A 24,252-nucleotide genomic window follows, 5' to 3' on the forward strand; every position below is an offset into this window, starting at 1 on the left:
ACAGCCAAACTGGGCACCGCGCTTCAGGGCCCCTCCACAGCCGCCTTCCCCGCAGGAGGTGCGGAGGGGCCGTGCCCAGCATGGATGGCTCCACACAAGCTAAGCACGCAGAAGGCCTCAGAGAGGCTGGCAGCTCCCCCAGAGGCGGCACACAACAACACGAGCTCCACCGCCCCAACTGGCGCGGCGTAAATAGCACCGGCGCTTTTATAGCGCCCCTTCCCGGCAGCCCCCGCGCGCGGCCGCGCCGATTGGCCGCGGGGCGGGCGGCCGCGCGCGGCCGGGCGGGGCGGCTCGGGAGCGCGCCGCGCGCGGGGCCGGGAGCGCGCACGGCCCGCCCCGCCCCGCCCGTTTCCGCCGCCGCCGCCGCTCGCGCTCGGGCCTGTGGAGCAGGAGGCGGCGGGAGCCGGACCAGCGCAGGCCGCAGGTACCGGGGGGCTCTCGGCCGACCGGGGGGCGCGGGAGGGGGGAGCGGATCGCCGGCTTCTCTTCTCCCCTCCCCCCTTCCCGCCGCCGCCGTCGGGTGGGGCCCGCCCGCCCCCGCCGGGACTCCGCGGCCTGCGGGCGGGGGCGGCCGGGCCGGGCCGGGCCTCTCGCCGCCACCGCCGCGCACAAAAGGGGAGGGCCGGCGGGAGAGGCTCCTCCGCGAGTTCCCGGGGCCGGTAACGGGGCCTTTTCCGGGCGGCGGGAGCGGGGGAGGGGAGGAAGGGGCGCGGCCCCGGGGCTCTCCCGCGGGAGCCGCCCGCGCCCCGCCCGGGACCCGGTACCGCCGCCCGGCCGTGGGCGGGCAGGGGAGGCGGCGGCGGCGCCGCGGGGTGACACGGGCGGCACCGGGGCTGCCCCGGTGAGTGGCAGCTTGTTGTGTGACGTCAGCAGCGGCGGGGCCGCGCCCGCCCGCACCGGGGGTCGCGGCCGGGGCTCGGCCCGGGCCCCCCGCCGCACGCGGGGCCGCGCCGGGGCGCCCGCGGGAGGGTTGCCGGGGATTTGTGCGCCGTTGAACTTTTATCTGGGGGAGGAATCGGCCTTTGGAGCGAAACTGGAAAGTTTGGGCGGTGTTTTTTCGGTGGGGCGGCTGCAGCAGGCCGGGAAGCGCCGGGGGTGGTTTGACACGAGCGGAGCCCCGGCAGCCTCACCTGGGCTGGAGCTGCCCGCTGGTAAACGACCCCTGCATGAACCTTTTCTGCCAGGAAACCCATTCCTTCGAGGGCCAGAGGAACCTCCAGACTGCTGTTTGGGTTTTAAAAATAGGACCCAAAAACTTCTCCCAGAGGTGCAGAGAGTTGGTTGTTACAGATACTCAGATGAAGCATTGTTCCCAGTCCAGTGATCCCACATCTACTTCGATATCCCTTTAAGAGGTGTCTGGAACAGGGGTTTGTTTGTTTTCAGTTGCTGCCTCATATCCAGCTTTTGTTTCTCTCCTGGTACAGTTCACCTGTTTGTTGCAGGGAACCCTTCAGGAGCAGTGGTTCCCACCCACCTTTCTCTGTGTGATACAGTATTTGGAGAAAATTAAACACTAAGACCTCCCTAGGTAATGTTAAGTTTGTTGTTGCCTTTCTCCCCCACTCCAGAGTTTAGCCTAAGTGTCAATTCTGCCATCTGTGTGACTTTGAAATGGCGAACTTCTTCCAGAAGCAGACTTCTGTTGATCTTCTTTTTATCTCAGAAATCTCACAAGTTAACTTTATGTGCCCTAAATATTGTTTGTGACTCAAAATATTAGGTTCTCTGATGGCTTTATTTGGGGTTTTTTTTCCCAGTATGGAAATATTAAGCCTTTCCTTCCCTGAAAAGATTGTGAAAATATTTGCTTGCTGTTGAAGGCTCTTCTGATACATGTGTGCTTCCTTCCTGCCCTGCTCTGGTCTTATTCAGCTCTCCAGCCACACAGCGCTGGCATTTCTCGTTCAAATATACAGAATCTAATTCTGGCACTGATTTGGACCAAGGCTGCATGTTTAAAAAAAGAAAAACTTTAGCCTTATTTCACTTTAATTAGTTCATTGGAGTGTTTAACAGCACATTCAGCATAAATGTTTGACATAAATTTGTATGATTTGTACAATCACCCATAAATTTGGGTGATTTGTATTATTTAACACTAAAATACGTGGCTTTTTGAAAAATAATTTTTCAAGACATGAATGCACCGTCACACAAGGAGCAAAATAAATTCAGTCACAGCAGAGCTGAGCTGAGCAGCTCTCATGTTATCCCTCCTCGTTCACCAGGCTCAGGCTCTGGCCCAGTGCCACAGCAGCCAAGCGCCAGAGGCGGGGAGTTCTCCGAGCCAGGAATTGACAGTAAAAACATCCTAAATGATCTTAGCTGCCACCAGGATGTAGGACTGGGGATGGCTCTTCAGATAAGCAAATTCCAAATGAAAACGTTTTGGAGGGGTCTTGGAAGTATCGTCATCTTTCCTCATTTTTCTGATAGTAACTCTTGGTTTTTCTGGTTGTTACACTTAATCTTTTTCTCTCAGTGTATTTAAGTTGCCCAGAACCCTGTGGGCTCCTCTTCACACCATGTGTCTGCTCTGTGCTAGGTATTTCTGACCTTGGCTACCTTTTCATTAGCCAAGTGTACCCTCTCAGTTTCTCTAACATTTCACTCCCTGCTGCTGTGGTATCATCAGGTTCTTTCCAAGTCTCCACTCAGCCACCATCTTTTACCTTCAATCCTAAATCTCATCTCTCTCTTGTTCTGCTCTGTTTCCTTACAACGTGTCTTTAAATGCAGTTTGAACTAATGTGGAGGAGAATTGGGTGAATTTGAGGAAGTTAACATGTTGACAAAGTACAGCAAGTGTGCCCTTGAAATCTTAAATTAATCCATGATGAGCTTGCCCTAGTAAAACACCTAATAAGGGTGAAACTGTGACAGAGAACGGTGCAATGCAAGATAAATGCACCAAATGACAGCTGACTTTCATTCCATCCCCAGGGTACAGCTGTGCACCTGCACACACCTGAGTGCATGATGAAAATCCTCTACTCCTTGCCTTTTGGTATAATTCCTCTCCTGCTATAAATAGGGGGTAGCTAAATAAAAAGAAGTAGTTGCTTATTACTTTTTGGTAAATCTCAAAAATAAGCAAAAATATCCCAAAATACTGTCTGTGGTACACTGGTTAAGTTACTACTACTTTTACACTACTGTTTGGTGTCTGGGTGCCTTCTGGTCTTGGTGGGATCTGTTCCACTCATTCTGACCAGTGAATAAAGGAACAAAAGCTAATTGGAGTTGGTAGAGTGACAGTGCCCTGTCCCTCCTCACTTCTGTCCTTTTCCTATCACCATATTTTCATTTGGAAAGGACATTAGAGACTATAAAAGTTGAACTAAAATATCTATAGACCACCTTTTAATTAAGATATTTGCCATCCACACAACTAACAGCCAGTCCTTCCTAAGTGAATCATCTAATTAAACTAATCAGAAGAAGGTTTGCTGTCTTTCTCTGACCACTTTTCATGACCAAGGTCCCTTGTAAAACAAACAGATGGAGAGTCACAAGTATACCCAGTAAAATTGGGCAGTACACCAAATATGAGGTTTTGCTTTCCTCAGGCTCTGACAGTTGTGGGTTTTCTGCTTGCTTTTTTATTGTTGTTTTTTAATCAGAAACAGAGCTCAATTCAGTCTCTTTGCTCAGTTAATTAGCAGTGTTTTGCAACCATAAATAGTTCTGTCTCACCTGGCCTGAACTGTCACATTTGGAGCAGGTTGCTTGTGTGAATGTGTACAAAGGGATTCCTCCTCCTCATCCTCACAGTTTTAAGGAAGATTACCTTTGCATGTGTCAGTGATTTGAAAGAACTAGCAGCTGTCCAAGTACCAGTTATCTCTGTTTGCATTCTTTGCTAGCATGTCATTTTTCTTATATTTTACACCTGGAGGCTCTTTATTCTTCACCTCCCGTCTGCTCTGTTGAAATTGTGTGAAGTGAGAAGGCTGTCTCACAGTGGGATCTTGACTGGGTGCTGACCAAGTGAATTGGCTCATTTTTTGAACCTCAGTCCAAGAGCTGTTTGGAAAGGCTGGGTTCCATATAAACCACAGCAGAACTAGGCTTCTGCACTAGAAAATGTGTTGGGAGGATTTTAAATTATACCGTGGAATGTTGACAGATGAGAATGAGCATGCAGTTTGGGATAAAGAAAGTATTAGAAATAAGAATACAGCCTTCAGAAAGTTTAAGTCAAGAAGTTGACCAGAAAAGTAAATAAGAACGTGAAGTCTGGCAAGTCAAATGAAAAATACAAGGACCTGCCAGAGAGTCTCTGAGAAACATCATGCTAAAAAAAAAAAATTAAAAATCCAAGTTAATCAGAGACAAGAAGGGTTCAGCATTCTGGAGGGCCAGTGGATGGAAAAGTGAAAGAAATATTTGATGATGAAGCCATGAGTAGGAAGATGACTTATTCCTGTTTCCCGTGGAGGAGTCCAGGAGTCCGAAGAGGTTCCCTGTGCCAGATATTCTCTTTATGGAGAGCAGAACTCATTGGAAGATCTGTCTCCGCTTGAATTGTCAGCAAAGTAATTTATAGAGCAAAGTAATAAATACAGTTACAAGATGCCAAGACCAGATGGTGCTTGCCCAAGGGTTCCAAAGGAAACTCGGGCCTGAAATGACCGAATTACTAATTACACTGTGTAACTTCTCAATACCTTGAAGCCACAGAAATAGAAGAGGATTTATGTGGTAGCAGTTCTTAAAGATAGTTCAGCAGGATATCACAGTTCAGTGCCTTTTTAAAAAGTAGAAGACAAAAAAAAGCTAACCAGATGGACCAGTAACTTAGCATAGCAGAAAGCCAGTGTGGCTTTTGCAGAGGAAATGGTGCAGCTCATACCTGCTGGAGGTTTTTAATGACTCCAGAAGCACAGAGAAGGAAAGTTTGGAACAAGAAAAGAAGAAGGATCTACGTTAAATCTCTCCTGTTCAGCATATTCATAAATGATCTGGTGAGAAAAGTATTGAGGGAGAAGGGAAGAAAAGACCAGAGCTAATTAGGAGGAATTGCAGCTTGTCCTTCTAACACTGAATTACAGGTACCAAAATGCCAAATTAAATTTGTTCCAGATAAATACAAAATGGGGGGTAGTCTTAATTTGTTTATGCACTGATGGGGTGAAATTTAATTATTGCCACTTTAAAAGGAAGAGCTTGCCCTATTTCTGTGAAAATGGAAGTTTAGTGTTCAATAGTGATCATAGGAGTTTGTAGGAGGGGTTTTGGGAAAGGCATAAAAAAAAGGAAAACAGGGATATCATCATGGCTTTTAGTTCTCAACACAGTGATTACAGCAGGGTGGCACAAAGAAAGATGTGCTTTGAGATACTTTGCAACTGGAAAAGCAAAGATGAGGCTGAAAATAGTGATCAGAGATAAGGAATGGATTCCATACAAGGGATGCTTAAAAAGATTTGAACTCCTCAGCTTGGCAAAGACATGACCAAGCAGTCTGGTCTAGATCAAAACTGATGGAGCCTCTCCCTCAGTCTGCACTGAGACCGCAGAATGCAGGGCCACAGAGTGCTTTGAATGACAATGATTTACGTGGCTTCAGAACCAAACAGGTGGAATGAGAGGAGAAAGCACTGTCAAATGTTGGGCTGTTGAGCATAAAGAATAAAAAGAAATAATTGCTCCCAAGCTGTCAACTGAGAAAATACACTTGTGGTGGTATCAGTGCATTTGCTCCTTGTTTTACTCTGTGTGAGATACCTGCACGTGTTAGGCAGTGTTGGGCTTGCTGGGTGTTTGATCTGAACCAGGGCAGTTTCAGCAGATGTCTTGTGGTGGGAGAAGAGGAGGAAGGAACACAGGTGAGTGTCAGCTGTGGTACAAGTCTGGAGAAGTTAGTGTTAGTTTTTCCTGTCCATATGTGCTTTACTGCTGGCACCTGAAGACAGAGCCACCACACCCAAGCAGAAGCCTGCCTTGCTCAGTGTGAGGTGCCCCACATCCCATCTGACATGCAGGAGTGTCTGAGAGAAGAGGACACCAAGAGAAAACTGGCTGAAATGCAAAGTGTTTTGCAGATTACACACGCATGGAAATCCACAGATCTACTATAATTACCTCAATATTAAGCCCTAATCTCATTTTGTGCAAAGTAATCTTGGGACTCGGTATTGCATAAGAGAAGGGCTCTTGTAAGTTGTTGTGTCTGCAGATACCAAAGATGGAGTCAGTGGGGGCAAATGAGCAAGAATGTTCTGTGGGGGGGCAAGGACAGCAACAGCAGCCACAGATCCTGAGGACAGAATCCTTCTTTCTGCCCCCAAAATCCAAACTTTGCCTTCAGCCTTGGAGAGGGACTTGTCATGGTAGAGGAAGACAAGGGAGAAATGGTCAAATTAGTCTTCTTCCCTGGGTTCTGAAATAGTGTTAATTTACTAATTATGTACCAATGGTGAGGTGCACAGTGTTGGAGTGACCTTTGCAGGCAATTGATCAGGAGCACCCTGCTAAGTTTGGTGTTAACAAAACAGGATGCACATTGACAGTGTTAAGACAGAGTTTTGCTTTCACATTTTGCTGGTTTAGTTTTAAAAAAAAATGATTTAAACATGCTTAAAAAAGGTCCTTCAGGAACCTTCTTTTGCACTGTTTTTCTCCTACCAAGTGCTGAATGTGAATTAAATAACCTGGCTTGGAAAGGAAATGAAGGCATCTGTTTTGTTCACGCTTAAAAAACAGTGTGAGAAAGCCCTACAGATGAAATAAGAGAAAAGTAGTAACTGAACATAGAAAATAGAAAACAGAAGCTCAAAATTGTGGAAAGTAACTGGGAGGAAAAAGGAGCTCAAATAACTTTGAAATTATGGATCTAAAAAGTTGAAGTGTGGTGAGGCCTTGCCATGTGTCCTGCTGGGAGCCTGCCTGCCTTTGCTTTGGTGCTGGCTCGTCCCATTTGCTCTTGTCCTTGTTTCAGGCCCCAGCGTTGCTCACTGCTCTTTAGGGTCTGAGAGAAGCATCCAGTTGTTTTCTTTGTGGTTGTGTCTCTTCCAGACTGTCCTTTTTCCAGTTCTGCTGCAGTTGTTCCTCATATGGTCACTGCTGTGTAGTTTAATCATCCGTGTGCCCCGCTCTGAGTCATTTCCAGTTCATTTATAGCCTTTTGACATGGGAGGATCACAGCTGCACACATCAGAAGATGCAGTCATGCGATGGATTCCAACATCATCTTAATGGTTTCTGGTTTGTTCCTTTTCTCCTAGTTCTTAATACTGGGATCTTTAAAATTGTGGCACTTGGGAGTATTGAGCTTTTATTTTAAAGGAATTAGCTGTATAACCTTTGAATACTGTCCTTGAGTAGCAGCGATCAGCTCCCAGTTCATCAGTTTGTATAGAAAGTTGAATCTGGTTTTTACATTGCATATCACTTCACATTTCTCTCTTTCAAATTTTATTGCCAAGGCACAGAGCCTGTTAAAGTTCTGAAATCCATCACAGTTAGCCCTTGCTGTTATTACCTCTACATCTTGACATCACTGGTAAATTTTGTTGTATAGCTATTTTTCTTCACTTTTTCAGGTCATTTATGAACGTTGAGCTGTGCAGGTTCCACGGGTGTTTTTGTGAGAGCGCTGAGCATTTCCTTCTGCCTGGTTTCCTATCTTTTGGCAATTATTTATCTATACACAGAGAACTTCCGTATAATCAGGTATTCTGATTATCTCATTAAGTTAAAGAAAAAAAAGGTTGAATGATATTGCACACCTAATCTGACCAGACTTGGTAATTGACACCTCTTTTTGATATATATTTTGATATATGTTTGAAAGTCTCTGGCCTGAAAATCAAGGGGGGCAATGTAATTTTTTTTCCAGAAAGCTCTTTATATACTGCACAGTTTGAGTTTGAAAGAATGCTAATATGCAGTAATAATAAAGAAAAGTAGGACAATCTTAATGATTGTAATCCCATCAGACTAAGACATCAATCCCAGGTACAATAATGGAATAAGTAACAAAGTGTTCAGAAAAGAATTAAGGCAGTGTCACTCAATCTGGACTGAGGGAAATAGGAACGAGAGGTGTTAATTGTTTTAGTTTGGTTCTTAAGTGCAAGTGTTCATCTTGGCCTTCAAGTACAGTTAGTACTTGACAGTAATTGCTTGTCATTTGCAGTGAGAAAAGATTCCAGAACAAAATCAATATGGTTCATATTACATTTAGTAGAAAGAGGGCAACTGTGAAAGGCAAGTGGAGGCTCAAGTGAGTCTGTGTGTAGTGAGAACATGAAGGAGTTGGACTCTTGGGCTGTGTTTTTGAGTGGTCACCAGGAAGAAATGCAAAATGCGAGTAATGGGAAATCTGCAGAGGCTGAAGAAGTGAGGAAGTGACAAGGAAAACCTCATGATAATGCAGAAAATGTAATTGACTGCTGGAGTGAGAAGCATGGTATGGGATTCTCTGTTACTGCTATTTTGAAGTCAGGATGATCTGCACTTGAATTAATGCACGGGGTGAAATGTACTGGGGAATGACCAAGCAGTGGCTTGTTTGCACTTGAAACGCATCTCAGGGTGTGGTTCTCTGGTTCTGAGTGAATGGATTTGAGGCTCCTCTCCTGGAGCTGTGCTGCAGCAGCCCTGGGGCATTTGGAGCTGGGATGGACAATGTGGGATGGGAAGATGACACCTCTACCAGGGTTTATGCCAGGAATAGACAGTCACTACTGTCAAAGGTGTAAAGGTAATTTAAAAAAAACCAAACAACCAGCTCTGTGTTAGGGTGCTCCAGTCTGGAAAGGCTGTTATGTGAGCAGCAGGAAGAGAGTGAGCGGAGGCAAATTGTTCACTCCCTTTCCATTTCGGAATTAGGAGGCAGTAAAAGAAACTAATAGGGACAATCTTGAATTTGAAGGAAGTGGCTTTAGACAATGTGTAATTAAGTTGTGGGAACTCCCTCCACAGGATGTTGTGTGTGCTGGAAGTTTACATGGGTTCAAAGGGAGTCTGGACAAGCTCATGGAGGAGAAATCTATTTGAGGTTACCAAATTCATGGGAACCACATCTGACCCAAGAAACTCCTGAGCTGAAGGCTGGCGAGCATGCAGGGAGAAGCTTCTTGCTCATTTTTCCTCTTTAGTGCAAGAATCTAGTCCTGAGTTTATCTGCAATGCCAGGCACTGAGGTGGAGAGACCTAATCCTAAGTCCATGTCCCTATTTCCATGTGTGTAGACCTGCAGTAGCAGATGGTCTGTGAGTCTCTAGCTGTAAGTTTAGGTGCAGAAACAGGTTGGTCCAGTGGTCAGGTGTCCATGTTGGAGCTGCTTGTGGGACACAGTGCTGGGTGTAGAGGGTTGCACAGGTCATGCTTTGGGTGTTTTAACAGAAGACAGTTTGTGTGTTCCTGGGAGCCCTTGGCAGTGCTGAGGCTCGTTCCTGTAAAGCATGGGCAGGGGCTCTGTACAGGGAAGGAGAGCACAGCAAAATGTTTTCAAGCAAATTTATTAGAATCCAAAACAGTTTACTTCTCTGAGAGGAAGATAAATCGTGTGTTGTCACACAGGATTTTTCTTGAAGAGGAAGGCAAGGGCAAAGGCTGTAATTTGATAGGATGAATCCTACTTTGAGTCTTCACATGATATCTCAGATTAGACGTGCTGTGTCCACATGACACTCAGCACGGATCTAGTGCTGACAGCTGATTCAGGTTTCCTCCAAAACATTGCACTGGCAGGATTTAGCCTGCATGAGGAATCTCCTGCCCCATCACCATTGCAGAGGCAGCATGAACAACACTCTGTGCCTTAGTGAGGATGCACTGTATGCCCGTGCCTATTAAACACCTATTGTGTACTTTTGGATAACTCTTAATGACTGTATAAAATTAATCAGTCATTAAGGGTTCACTGGGGCTGGCAACTGGTGTTGCTAAGACCTAATGCAGTTAAGCTGACCCTGTTCCCTGTTCTGGTGATGTAGTACAAAGAGGCTTGAGCTGGTTATTTGTGGAGGTAGCTGAGACCTGGGGAGGTTTATTAGCTGGGGATGAACACAGCTATGCTGCTCCTGATTTAAAGCTGGCTCTGGAAATGTACAGCTCTATTTTTCCAAGCTAGTAAAACATGCCAGACTTGAGCCCGGTTGATGTAGGCTGAATGAACTGTTATCAGAAAGCTGAACATGCAGCTTGCCTTGTCCAAAGACCTTCCCAAAGGACCTGTGTTCAGTTTAATCCCATTGGATACTATGCTGACCTTCTGTGTCAGTTTTTCAATTGTATTTCAGTCTTACAACAGAAAAATTCAGTTTCTGTGTGGGTTAAATTTAATGTGCAATATCAGTAGCCTGCCCTATTCTTTGCCACCTTTGGAACTTTTTTCAAGTGTTAGATTTCATATGTAACCCTCCCAAAAAGCCCCAGCAGATCGCTTTTTCTCACCAACTGCTCCCACATAGTGCTGTAGTTAGAAATAGGTCTGTTTTGCAGTACTGTCAAACTGCTTTATGTACTGGCTGCAGTAAGGAATATAAATATAGCTATTTCTCAAAGGCCTTGTTAGCAACACTTTAAATAATGTGGCTTTTTGGTTTATGAGTGGAAGTGTCCACAGGCAAACTTGCACAGAATTAAGAAAATCTCAACCATTACAATGAAATGTATTGACTACCCCCTTGATAGAGGTGACAATATTCATGTTTTTAGTGTTTTGATTCTGGTGGCTTGGAATTGAACTGGGGTTCCATCCCAGTAATGCTTGATTTCAGGTTGTTCATGGTGTCAAAAGAGCAGATCACTCTGAGCTCAGTGTGTCTGCCTTGACTGTCAGTGTGGCTGTAGTGATCAGTTCAGACAATAAATGAGTGGTCTCTTGCCTCATGTTTTGGGGTATGTATGGATTCCAGGATCTTTTAGGAACTCTGGAGCAGAAACATGGGCTGTATCTGTGACTCCTTTATGTGACTGAGTCACATTTTTCCGTAATTTTTTATTAGTTTTATTTCACTCCCAAGGCTGTTGACTTCCCAGTTTGCAGATTCTCTAAGAGGTGAACAGGGGTCACAGTTTCTTTTACTTCCCACCTATTGCTGTGGAAGAGCAGGGCCATCCTGTGTTGGTTATGTGGGGAAAAATGGCAAGATAGCACACACAGGCTTACATATGCTGAATGAAGCTGATTTAAGGTAGCAGGATTAGCATTGCAGCAGCAAGCTGCAGTATTTCTGGTATTTGTTTATATGTGCTTTCACTAATGAGAAGTGAGCAGCAAAAAAGGATTATAGTTGCTGGCGTTCTCCATTGGGACTTTAGTGGAGGAGAAGATTGAGAAGCTTGAGATTGCCTGCTGTTGGAGATGTGGGCATCCTGGATTCTGTTCTAGAGGAGAGGTTACATCCTTCTGCTGTTCTCCTCCTGGCCTGTTTGCCTGACCCCTTCCCTGGTCATAGTCTTTAGCCCACTTCACCCACTCAGATGCTCTTTGTTCAGTCTCTTTCTTCACTGTACACAGCTGCTCTAAAATCAGACCTGTTTGCTTTGGGGCTGATCTACTTTGGACTCCAAACTGCTTTGCTAGTTCTCACTGTTAATGCCCGACCTTGCTAAATGGCCAGAAGACAACTGAGAAAAGCCTGCTCATCCCCTCTTGATCTCTGGAGTCTTTGGGGAAAACTCCTTCTTCCTCCACCTCACACTTGAACAAAATTGAGTATATTTCAAGAGTAAATGCAGGTACTGAGGCAGAAGCAGTTGAGGGACTGGGACAGAGTCAGTTCTTCCCTGTGGTAGGTAGAGGGCAGGGCCTCACTGGTCAGGGTGGGAGACACTTGAGCAGGGTTTCTTCTTCTGGCTCTTGTTCCTCCTGCTGCTCAGGGCAGGGCTGACTGCATGAAGGGAAATAAAGCAAGTGAGAAGAGAGCCAGGCTGTAATTCACCCAGCAGCAAACTGCTTCAGTACTGTGTAGAGGAGTCAGCAGCAAGGCAGTCTTTCTAAGATTTCAAAACCTTTACCTTCCAACATTTTGGTCTTAAGGACTTCAGCAAGATTAAGTGGGAAAGAATTTAAAGGATGTTCTCCCCCCATCTCCTGCAGCATCCTTACTGCATGCTGAATTGCTTCTGAACTGCTTCTGCTGAGTTCTTGCTGACATGTAATAATCCAGAAATTTTATTTATTTTTCAAAATTCTGCATTGTGCAAAGGATCTGCCAGTATAGCATAGCAGGCAACATAAAGTTACTAATAGTTAATTGGTAATTGAAGTTAAATATGGTTTTGATACCTCTGTGATGGTAAAGGGCTGTTTCTTCCATCAGTTACATTCTCCAGGATGAGATCCAGAGTGAGACAGACAAACCTGGCATGTTTGTTGTCAGCCTATCCAACTTCATAATGTCAACAGTGTGTCCACAATCCTCACTCATGCTGTGTGGCCTTGGGACCTGCCAGAGAGGTGGCACTAGAAATGTTGCTCCTTGGAAAAATAAATAGCATGCTGAAGGGGCAAATTCCCTTGCAGTAAAGAGTATTGCTTGGGGGGAGTAGGTTTAAAACATGGAAAAAAATATTTTCCCCATTTCTAATTCTTCTGGAGTATTTGGTGGACTCCCTTAACAAGCAGGGCTTTATGCTGCAGGAGTCTTGGAGCCTCACTGCACTTAGAAACAGCAGCCTCCTGTAACAGGAATATTAGTGTGGCAACTCTGCAAACAGGAGCTCCTTGTGTTGTAACCTCCTGTGATGTTAGTGGGGTTGAGCAAATGATGTCTAAAGCTCCTGTAATACCTGTGAAAGACACAGGCTGAGGCTGGGGAAATGTCATAATTGAATCTCTTCCATTCAGATGAGTCACTTGAGTCATGTTGTGAGAGTTTCCACTTTGAATCTAGCAGACTGGCTGGTTTTGAGAATCCTGTAAATGCAAGGTGGGAAGAGTGGTTCATTTAAGAGGAGGAAAAATTGCAGATCTCTTGCCTTGCTGCAGAAGACAGCACAGGTTCTCCTAGAAGATCTCTGCAGCCATTCTGCTACACTAATTGGGATAAATTATTTCTTGCTCAGTGTTCTGCGTGCATCATCAGTGATGCAGTTCCAGCAGCTTTCTGGGTTTATTGGATTCTCCCTGCTCTCTGTGTTGTGTAAAAGGATGAATGTACTTTTGTTCAGTTACAGTGAGGCAGTAGTAGTTGGTTTTGGTCTGTTTGTTAAACCCTCTCAGGTAGTTCATAGAGGTTTTTTAGCTCTAGATGTAGGCACTGGTGAAAAGCTGTGCTGCCACAAATAATAAATTGTATGTAATATGCATCTTAAATGAAACTCTTTAGGCCAACAAAGTGCTTTGATTCCCACATACTGCTGATACAAATTTGATGGATTTCCATGTTTTAGAATACTTGATGAAGAAAACCAGAGCATGTCAGAATGCACCAGAAAGACCCAGCTGCTGTGAATGCTGTTAGTGTTGTCCTTGCAACACGCACCACTAAGATGCAGCTCCATTCTAACAATCCATTTTTTTCTCTATTGTGCTACCAAGATGTTGTTTTTCTGAATCTTTGCCAGACCTGACAACCCCTTACAGCTGGAAAGGAATGTATTTATTTTAGCTAAAAATAACTAGCTGAAATATGCTGATCTGTGCACTGAATCCTCTAAATTAGGAAATTCAAGGAATTCATAAATTAGAAAGTGTCCAAGGTTGGATGAGGCTTTGAGCAACTTGATCTAGTGAAAGGTGTCCCTGCCCATGACAGGGGGTTGGAATTACATGATCTTGGAGATTCCTTCCAACCCAAACCATTCTATGGTTCATTGATAATGATAAGTTGAAAGAAGTGGTTGTGATGTTTGGTGACTTCCTTCCGAGGTGGGTGGAGGTGTCTGTCTGTGATCAGAGCTGACATCCTGAGGTGTTTATATCTACCCAGCATTTATAATCTGAGCTGCTTCTAAAAATCGGAGATTTTAAGTGGTGATCTTTGCCTCCTGAATTGAATTTTATACAACACACTTGTTCTGAAGGAATTGTTTTGTGGTAATGCTGTGGAAGGTGAAACTAAAGTAAAAAATACTAGGATGCCATGGGTCACCAAAAAATGATAATGTGCTTGAGGCTTTTTGTGATGGTCCAGAAGGATCCTCTAGAAGCTGATGTTGAAGGAATTTTAATTCCCTGGATTTTGAATGTACTAGATGGAGGGGACTGTTGGGCAGGTTTGATCTGTCCTGGTGACAGTCCTGCACAGAGCTGTGAGCAGGAGAGCCTCATGGGGCGGGTCCTGAGCAGTGGGAAGGAAGTGGTTGAGCACACACTGCTGAAGGGCATCTTGGTCCAAATAATGTCAACACATCTCAGGAAGCATTCAGGCAGGCAGCTTCATGTTAGGCTTTTCTCAGGAAAAAGATACTGAGGAGATAAAATTAAGCTCCTGAAATAATTTTGATATATATATATCCATAAATTTTTCAAGCTTTTTTGGGGAAGGATTTGTAGAAAGATCTACATTAAATAATGGATCTGTGGAGTTTTTTTGACATAATGTAGTTTCCTTGTAAACCTGAGGCATAGGAATGTAGAAGACCAAAGCATAAAATTTAACTGGCAAGGAACACTTAAAAATAATCTGAGTGATGGAAGTATTTAGAAGAAGATAGAGTTGATCTGATACTCCATTGAAAATACAGTTATCTGTAGGTGTCACCTGCCCTGGGTGATACTGCAGGGAACTCAAGGCATCCAGGCCAGTCCCAGCCACCAGCACAGAAGGGAGAAGGAGGGAGGATGGCAAGGAGGGACAGGTTGTGTCAGCCACCCACTGTGTCTCCAGGGTGGTTTCATCAATGGCCTAGATAATTATCTGGGAATCACTGCTATTAAACTTGCATCCAACAGACCATGATTAAACTGAAGGACAGAGCTAGAACCTGAAGGTGGAATAAACCATCAGTCACCGTAAGGATAAACAAAAGAGTGGCAGTGGTTATTTAGCTGTGTGAAGAGAGAACTACTCACTGTAGAGACATCTGGATGAAAACAAGTCTGTGAGCTATCAGGAATTAAAAGCTGACTGTATCAACAGTGTTGTCTTCAGGGAAGGGGAATAAGAAAGAAAAAGAAACACAATTCCAGATTGGTGTTTAAGCAGGGTGTCCCAGAAGATAAATGAAATTAATCCTTCAGCTCTGGGCACTCTTCACAGAGCCCTAGGAGAAATACTGGATTCAGCTTTTGGGCTCCACACTTCAGTAAATTTGTGCCAGTTGGGCTCTGCCCAGAAGGGAGCAATGGGAAAGTAGAGGAAATATGATTTACAGAGAAGGCTTGAATAAATTGGCATTGTTTTGCCTGAAGAGAAGACTAATGAAGGCAAGTATTCTCAACTGCACTGGGGAAAGGGAATAATCCAGTTCTTTATGGTCATGAAAAACAGCATAAACAGTAATGGGCTTATATTACATCAAAGAAGGGTGAGGGTACACACTGAGGGAAGTTTTCTCATTGTAAATGTTGTGGAGCACATGAGTAAATTACTTCAGAGGTTTTGTAGGACTTGAAGGGCAGATTAGCCAAAACTGACATTAAATAGAAGTTACAAGTAGTTGATTTGAGTTTGTACAGAGGACAGATAATTTCCAGTTCTGTAAAATTCAATTAGTACCATTGCTAGAAAGTATTCAAAATCATCTAAAACAACAGAAAGAAAAAATTTATAGGGCTTGGATCATTTAAAATCTTCAACAAATGTAAAAATAACCCCAAGTCCCTAAGGTAAATAACTTTAACTTGTGTACATATGTATTTGCAAGGTGAAAGAAACTCACTTTAGACATGGATTTGGATCTCTTGAGCAGTGGTGTCTGACAAGGCTGTCCTTGACTCTTGCTGCTGGGTGGGTTGAAATGGTACCTGGACCATTCTCTGTACCTGGAGCAGAAGAACAGAATCTCTCAGTAATATCCACTGCTTCTTCACCACCTAACAATACCAAAGTTTGCTTTCAGATGGTAGTTTTACCTTTTTACTTGATTTCATGAGGCAAGAAAAGAGGTGAAAAGGATAAAATATTTTTGGTGTGTCCTTTAAATCTTTCTTGTGCTTCTCTGAGGCCTTCTCCCCTTGCCAGCAGCCCTGATCATCCTCACAGAACTTAGTTCTGGGTTTGTCATGGCAAAAGTTAACTCACAGGGTGCTCCCTCTGTGCTATTTTGGTCATGCAGTCATAGGTATTGTGGTGGCGTTGCTGTTTGCTCCATTTCCAGGAAGCTCCATGGGATGACTAAGCGGCTTCCCCTGGAGTGCCTTTATGTTGTGGAGAAGAAAGTCGTTGTGGGTCTGTCCTCACTGCACTCTGGAGTGGGCAGGTCACTCCCTGAATCTCTGGCCTGTCCCTGCATCGGTCACAGACCAAAGCCTGGAGAAAAGAGAGAACAGGCACATACGTGGTGCTGGTTTTGTTTGCTTTGCCAGATCCAAAACAACTATCTCCTTTGGCCCCACCCTGACTCCAGGCTTTCCTTAAAGCTTTTGGAGCTTTTATACTGTCTTTTTGAGGCCAGAGTTGCTCATGAGCAGGTCATGGATTTCTGTGGTGCTGATACAGACCAATCAGTTCATCATTGATCAGTTAATTGCACAGCAGAGATCTGCATGGAGCACCATAGGTGTCTCCACTTCTGAGTACCCCTTCTCTTCCTGCATGCTGACAGCAGGCTCTGTTAGCCTGGGAGCAGGTTAATGCCCAGGAAAGTGGGTTGAGGAGTGAGATGTGTCCTGCCAAAATCCTTTGCAGAGTGGTGGTTGCAGCAGGTGCTCCAGTCCAGCTGACTGGCACTTTGTAGTTAAGACAGCTCAGTGTGATAAGGAAATGTTACTGCCCTTCAATTGAAGCATCTTGTATATGATTACCTGGAATACACTTCTGAGAGAGTACCCTGGGACAGTGCTGCTCACTCACTCTTGTCTCTGGGTGCTGCTATCTCAGCCTTTAGGACAGAACAATAAATGCTAAACCAGGCTCATCTCCTCTCCTTTCTATTATTCTTGCACCTAGTGGGCTCCACCAGTATCTTGATAAGTGCTGGGGAGTGTTTTTTCTTAAAAGAATGGGAATCTGAACTTACCCAAGTCCAGATATGTCTGTCTCTCTAATGGACATGTATAATCAATTTAAAAGGTCTTATTAATTAAAGACTTGGTGTTTATTAATTATTAGCATCTCGGTTAAAAGCTGTAACACTTGAATTAACAAGTCATTGTTTTGTTTTTCAGCTATGGCAGCCATTCGAAAAAAGCTGGTTATAGTGGGAGATGGTGCCTGTGGAAAGACCTGTCTGCTGATTGTATTTAGCAAAGACCAGTTCCCTGAAGTGTATGTTCCCACTGTCTTTGAAAATTACGTAGCAGATATTGAAGTGGATGGAAAGCAGGTATGTGAACCCTTCTCTAAGAGCCAGAATAAACTGGTGTTTGTTCAGGATAGCATGGACATCTCTACACTTAATTAATATTTTAAAATGTGTTTACAATATAAGCACTAACCACATATTAAGGATGTTCCTGTGGAAAAAAATACCAGCCTTAGTAGAACGCGCTCATATCCAGTGTCTGTCTAACAAGGTGCTTCTAACTGTACACAAGCTGAGGTTCTAAAAGTCATGCAGTCAGTCTGAGTAGAATGTTGCAGCAGGTGGGAGGAGATGGAGCAGTGCAAAGATATTGAGGGCACTGGGTCTACTGGCCTTTGAAACAGAGCCCCTGTTTTAATAGGGACCTGGTATTGTAATTAACAAAGACTAATTCCTGGAGAGGATTTTTTTCATACCTACTCCTGGCAACATGCAGCATCCTTCTGAGCACAGATGACAGACAGGTTGATTAAAGTGGATGATTTCTTAGTGTACATCAGCATCACCTGTCCTGCTTGTCTGAAGGAGCACAATTCTTAGCACCCCAGTGTAGCCCCAGCTCACTGAGCTTCATCTTCAGTTTGTACTTCAGTAAACTAATTATTAAAATATTTCATTTTAGTTTTAAATATTTTGAAAATCAGTTTTTAATCAGTGGAACCTCTTGAGTCCTTTTGTGTACCAGACATGTCAGACACCTGCTCCAGGGGCAGCTGTAGGTGCTGATTCCTGGTTGCCTCTGCAGTTCTGTCAGCAGGGTGCTGGGTGATGTGCAAAATTGTCACTTTCCAGGATACTCCAGAAGCACACAAAGCAGGAGCTTTGCACCTTGAAAGCTCAGCTATTTACAAACCCTCCCAGGCAGGCACAGCCTGTGTCTGTTTGGGTGCTGTAACCACAGGGAGCTGACTCTGCCATGGGACTGCAGGGTCTGAGCTTCCCTCTTTTGTCCCTGTGTGACACTGCCTTTGCTCTGGGCTCAGGTACAGCCAGGATGCTTTTCAGTCCATTCCAGTTCAGATGCAGTGACTGATGGATTGAAATCTCTCCCTGTCAATCATGACTGGACAAAATGAGGTTTTTGAGCTGGTTTTGGACTTTATGTTGAATTTGATTTCCTAGTGTTGCAGGGATGGATTATTTATGGATTTAGTCATGATAGTTCATGCTATTTGAGTCTAAAAAGAGCTTTCCTCTCCCATAATGTCAATCAGTAAAAGAAAATTTACTTTTAGACTAATATTAGGACATGTTTTTTCCCCAAGTGACAGATTCTACAGTTTCTATATTGTATTTTAGACTCTAAGGACTACTGTTTGAAATATGTATGATATCCATTTCTCTCTCTTATCACCAAGTCTAACTTCCTCATTCCTTTCTGCCTGAATCTCTGCATCTCTGAATGAGTGAATAGGGAGTCATGCCCTATCAGCTAGATGCAGCCAGTAGCTAAAGGAAAATAGCATGAGCAGCTTGAGCAGTATCAGCTGATTTTATTTTTGTAACTAGAGGATATATTTTACCTAAGCTCTTGGTCTTCAGAAAATTTGATTACAGAAGTTTGTAGGAGAGCAGTGCTTAAGCCTTTTCTGTTTGACAGCCATTTATCTCTGTCTTCCTAGAAAAGCATTACCAGAAGTCATATGAAGGCAAAGAGGTGATGGTAGGAAATGTGGTGTTTTAGGAGCTGATTCCAGTGTCATGTGAGGGAACTGTCAACAGGCATCTTTTTAAAAATATGAATATTTGCCACAGAATTCACATTTGCAGTTGCAGAGGTTACTCTGAGAGGAGGAATGTTTCTGACTGAAATACTGAAATCTGAAGATTATTTTTGTACATGTGTGCAACTCAAGGCTTTGTCTCTTCACAATTCAAACAGTTGCATTGTAGATGCAGGCTCATGTTTGGGTTCCAGTTCTGCCCATGTGTCTTTATCTGAGCTGCTGTGGACTTCTTTTCTGGAATTTTTGAATGCAAGGGTTTAAAGAATGCACCCACTCCATTGTGAAGGCAGACTCATCAGAGAACCTTAAGCAAGAGTATATGTACCTAAAGAGCTTGATTATAGTTTTTAAAGTCCTTTGCTTTAAATGTTAGCTATTCCTTCTACAACTTTGAACAATCCTATTGGGGTGTTCTCACCTAGCTCCAGCAAAAGTAGAAAAATTGAGAACATTAAGTACTTTACTTCTTAATAACAAGAAGCTTTACACACAAATCAGTTTTGTTAAATTCATGCACAAATAAGTATGATCTTGACTTTTCTTAGTCACTACAGGTTCCAGCTGTAAACACATTGAAAATGTGCATAATCCTAAAAAGCATATATTTAGTCTACTTTCACTGAAAACTGGTATTTCTGGGATGCTTGTCAGAGAGTTTTCCAGCCCTTTGGAGCTGACTCCCTTCAATTCTTCTGTCTTGCTTTCCTGCTGGTAGCTTTTATGTCCTTTTAGAGAATTGACAGTTGTCATAGGTATAAAGAAAAGACTCTAAAGCAGCAATAAGTTGATTTTTGGAGTTACAGAATGTAAAATTCCTAATAGTTCTCCAGTCAAAGGAGAACTTGTAGTCTCCTCCTTTTGAGTGAATTGACTGAAATACTTTAGTCAGTCTTGTTGAGTTCCTGGCTTCTGAATCAGAACTTTCCTGGTGCTCTGACTAACCCTTATCTTAATTTTGCAGGTTGAGTTGGCTTTGTGGGATACAGCAGGACAGGAGGACTACGATCGACTTAGACCGCTTTCTTACCCAGATACTGATGTTATACTTATGTGTTTTTCAATTGATAGTCCTGATAGTTTAGGTAAGTAGATCTCTAACTGATCAGAACCACTTCTCTATATCAATGTAATCCCCTTGGAGGTTGTACTGTGGAATGTGTTTTCCCTTGGAAGCTTTTCTAGTTTCAGAATTGGTGCTGGTTTGAGTGTGTAGTTTTCAGACATTAGGGAATTCTCCAGCAACACTGAGCATCACAAGAGCTGCAGCAGCACTCTGTGTTTGCCCAGGTTGTAAAAATTGTCTTCCCTTTCCTCCCTTCCTGCTCACCAGTATCTGGGTGCCAGGGTCCCTGGGAGCAGTGAACTACCAGGCAGCTTTTCAGGTGTGCAGCATCTAGAGGCCAGCACACCTGAGCACTCCAGGTGCAGCTGCAGAATTGGTATTTTGGCTGTAGTGCAAAAACTGGCTTCAAAACCCTTGTCTGAGTTGTTCCTTCAAGCAAGAAAATATGCCATATTACATAATAGTGAATGTCTCTTCAAAAGCTGAATGGAATTTCTTGAAGATAAAAAGTGGTTATGCAGCCTGCAGGTACATCCACTGTGAATCTCAACTGTCTAAGAGCTTATGAAAGCACAGCCAGATGTTTTAGGCTGTTCAGCACTTCCTGCTATACACAATTTGTCAAGGTTTTGCTTTCAAAAGCCCCCAAGTCCTCCTTTCACTAAAAAACTAAAGTCATGTAGGGATGTGAGGAGGAGGTTGCTTCTGTATGAGAACAAATTCATTTGCTGCATGTAGGGAGAAGTGGCAGATTGAAAATTACTTACCCCAAGCTTTTGTTTCTGTGTGTGTAATTAGTGTGTTGAACAGTTCTGCTGCAGTAAGGAGAGAGCTGAGAGGGTTGTTTTGTGTTGCTTTAGGAAAACAATAAAACTTAGCTTCATTATTGTGCCCATCTCTAGCTTCTGGAGATAAATAAGCAAAATATTCCATAATATTCCAGTCCAAAATTCTGCATGCTGTTCTTCAAAGTCTCTTGTGCTAACCCTTGTCAGGTAGCTGCTGAGAGAAGCCAAAATGTTACATGTCCTTCAGCCTTCAAATTACCACAGACAGGGTTGTCTTTTTTTCGGTAAAACCAGAACAGGTCTATTGCTTCCTTATGAAGAGTAGAAAAAAGGGCACCAGTGTGGATTATCAAGTTACCACGACTCAGGCAGCGTGTAAAAGCTTTAAAATAAAACTCTCCCCAGCAGTGGGGCTTTGTACAGTCATGCCTCTATTTATTTTCTTCAGAAAACATCCCAGAGAAGTGGACCCCGGAGGTGAAGCATTTCTGCCCCAACGTGCCTATCATCTTGGTAGGAAACAAGAAGGACCTGAGGAATGACGAGCACACAAGACGAGAGCTGGCCAAAATGAAGCAGGCAGGTTCCTTTCGGAGTCTTACAATAAATGGCAGAAGTGTGTGGTGGTGTAGCAGAGCATTAAACAGGCACCCACAGCTGGCTGCTGCTTTCTGTGGGTGTCTGATCAACACCTATATACAAAGACTGAGGCATTGATTTGGGGATTTGTGCATAAGCTTTTTTGCAGTGGCTGGAAAGAATTGCATAAATGCTTCATCAGAAATAGGCAGTCACTTGCTCATTTCAAAAAGTCTCGCAGCTTTCAAGCTCAGAGATATCATAAAATGGATCGTGTCCTCTGGCATTGGATTTTTAACTAACCAGTTCATCACGTGTACTTAATCCAGAAACTCCTTTGCATTTGTTGGGAAGCTGGGTGGGAAGGGGAAGAGCAGTGTGGGTTTGGGCTGTTCTCACCTGCTGCTTTTGTGCTGTTGCAGGAGCCTGTCAAACCCGAGGAAGGCCGGGACATGGCAAACCGCATTGGTGCATTCGGGTACATGGAGTGTTCGGCAAAGACCAAAGACGGTGTGAGGGAGGTGTTTGAAATGGCCACTAGAGCTGCTTTGCAAGCCCGGCGTGGCAAGAAAAAGTCCGGGTGCCTTCTCTTATAAAGCGTGGCCAGAGGAAGATGGCCAAAGCAGCACCCTGCACTTGAGTGATTTTGAAGTGCTGTTTATTAATCTTAGTGTATGATTACTGGCCTTTTTCATTATCTATAATTTACTTAAAGATTTAAAAATCGAGTCATCTTGCTACCAGTATTTAGAAGCCAACCATGATTTTTATAACAATCTGCATCAAATTCATCTGTGCACCCAAGGTTAACCTCAACATTCCTCTAACAAACCTTTTCTGCACTCACAGGATATGCCAGGCGCTAATTGAAGACAATTCTCTATCTTCTTTCTTGTCTCTATAAAGAGAAAAAGCTGTCAACACAGAGGATTGGTCTGTAACTACTTTATAACTAACGTCCTATTCTAATTGAGTACAACCGTTACATGGCTGTATGGAATCGAGAGTAGCTTCAGTGCTATCACATTTAGGAAGATCTGATTTTCATGGCTTGGTGTAAAACATTAATTTGAAAACGTGATCACTCTGAAATGACCAAGTCCCATTCAGCTAAGGAAAAGTGAGGGTTCTGTGGTTTCATGTTAGTTACCTTTTAGTTACTGTGTAATTAGTGCCAGTTTAAATGTATGTTACCAAAAATAAATCTATTTACCCCAGCTTAGATGTAGTATTTTTTGTATAATTGGATTTCCTAATACTGTTACTTGTAACCTCTGCGTTAAGGTGTTCTGGGTTTTTTAAGAAACTGTATTTGAAAATAAAGTCCGGTGGAAAGCAGCTGATCCTCTTCCCCTGTTCATTTGTAAGAGTCTGACCCATTTGAATGATATAAATGGTCTGCACACCCAGGAGGAGTTTTTTCCATAACGTGCTGTAGGGATGAGAAAAGACAGCCTGCTCACACTCAAAGCTTCTGAACTGTTCAGTTGCCTTAAATTCATTGCTGGACCCAGTTTCAAAACTTTAAAAAAAAAAAACTAGAGAAACTTTTTGTGTAAGTTTGGTTACCATGTAGTGATCAGACTCCTAACCTGTGAACTTCTTGCTGTTCTGCAGCCAACTAAACTCTTTCTGTATTTTCATTTTTCCAAGAACTAATAGAATAAAGGCAGTTTTCTAAGCTCCCTGTATCCTGGTGTCTGTATTCCTCACTCTGGGTTTTTGTCCCAGCATCTGAGAGCCTGAATTAGAATTTATTATTAGCATTTTTGATAAAAGCTGAGACAGAATTCACTGAGCAGTTGCAAGTGCTTTAATACTTATTTTTATTTCCCAGCAAGGGCCACCCATCTGCTACTCGTGGTGCTTTCCAAAGGCTGCAGCAGAGCCGAGTTGCAGTATCTCACCTGGCCCCCACAGTGAGCAGCAGAGCTTCCCAGGAGCTTTGATACTCAGTGAGACGAGAGTGCATCGCTGGAGTTGGATTTGCCAGTCCTGAGCATGGGGCTAGAGGAGCAGGAGGAGGCCGTGTAGGAGGAAGGGAGGAGCAGATGCAGTGTTGCTGTGGGAGCATGTGAGGGTTTGCAGCAGCCGGGCTGCGCTGGAGCAGTGGCAGAGGTTGCACAAGGCAGGGTGTTTGCTGTGGCATTGCATGAGGGAGGCCTTCAAGCCCTGCAGCACGGGCTGGGCTCGACGTGTGGGCCCTGTGCTGCACCCGTGCTGGAGAGTGGATTGTGCTGCTCCTGGGGAGGAAGGGCCAGGGAACAGCAGTGGGCATCTCCATGCTCACACTGCTGTTCACAGCAGCTGCTGCTGAGCTGAGAGCCTCCTCACTGGGCTGGGTAGGAGGGAGTCCAGCTGCTGATGACACTCCCATGTCTGAGCACCTGGCTGCATACCAAAATGGCATACAAAACACCTGTGTCACTTTTTTTTCTTTTTGTAGACAATTCCTGATTGCTTTTCCTGCAGCAAAGGAGAAGCAAACCCAGCCGTAGGAATGCCCTGTACCTCTGGTCCTTGTCCTTCCTCTTCAGCCACAGCCACCCAGAGTGAATTGTCTGACAAACCCAGTGGTGTCACCCACCCCACCCTTCCCTCCTTCCTCTCCTGGGTGTTTGTCCTCCCCCTGCAGGGTGACGGGGTTGAACAGAGCAGGAAGTTCTCGGCTGTGGGGCTGCCCAGGAGGATTTAATTTGCTGGCCTGTTGACAAGTTTA

General features: G+C 44.1%; 1 protein-coding gene and 1 long non-coding RNA gene across 4 annotated transcripts; one reads left to right on the plus strand and one right to left on the minus strand.

Annotated features, from left to right (window-relative positions):
* The first annotated feature begins 273 nt into the window (after positions 1–273).
* RHOA (ras homolog family member A) lies at positions 274–23,224 on the plus strand. Of its 3 annotated transcripts, XM_064432517.1 has the most exons (6): positions 296–427; positions 7,554–7,683; positions 17,240–17,397; positions 20,065–20,185; positions 21,403–21,533; positions 21,956–23,224. In XM_064432517.1, the coding sequence occupies exons 3-6, from the start codon at positions 17,242–17,244 to the stop codon at positions 22,127–22,129; spliced, it is 582 nt and encodes a 193-aa protein (XP_064288587.1). In that variant the 5' UTR covers positions 296–427; positions 7,554–7,683; positions 17,240–17,241; the 3' UTR covers positions 22,130–23,224. The 3 variants fall into 3 exon arrangements, with proteins under 3 accessions (XP_064288589.1, XP_064288587.1, XP_064288588.1); XM_064432519.1 differs by lacking the exon at positions 7,554–7,683 and having other exon boundaries at positions 274–427; XM_064432518.1 differs by lacking the exons at positions 296–427; positions 7,554–7,683 and adding an exon at positions 1,454–1,534.
* Positions 9,445–16,486, minus strand: LOC135307931 (uncharacterized). The gene is made up of 3 exons (XR_010368500.1): positions 15,986–16,486; positions 15,793–15,895; positions 9,445–12,883 (listed from the first exon to the last, which is right to left on the minus strand). It is a non-coding gene; the product is annotated as an uncharacterized LOC135307931 (long non-coding RNA).
* Positions 23,225–24,252: the final 1,028 nt, after the last annotated feature.

Source organism: Passer domesticus, chromosome 9 (genome assembly GCF_036417665.1).
Source record: "Passer domesticus isolate bPasDom1 chromosome 9, bPasDom1.hap1, whole genome shotgun sequence".
NCBI lineage: Eukaryota > Metazoa > Chordata > Aves > Passeriformes > Passeridae > Passer > Passer domesticus.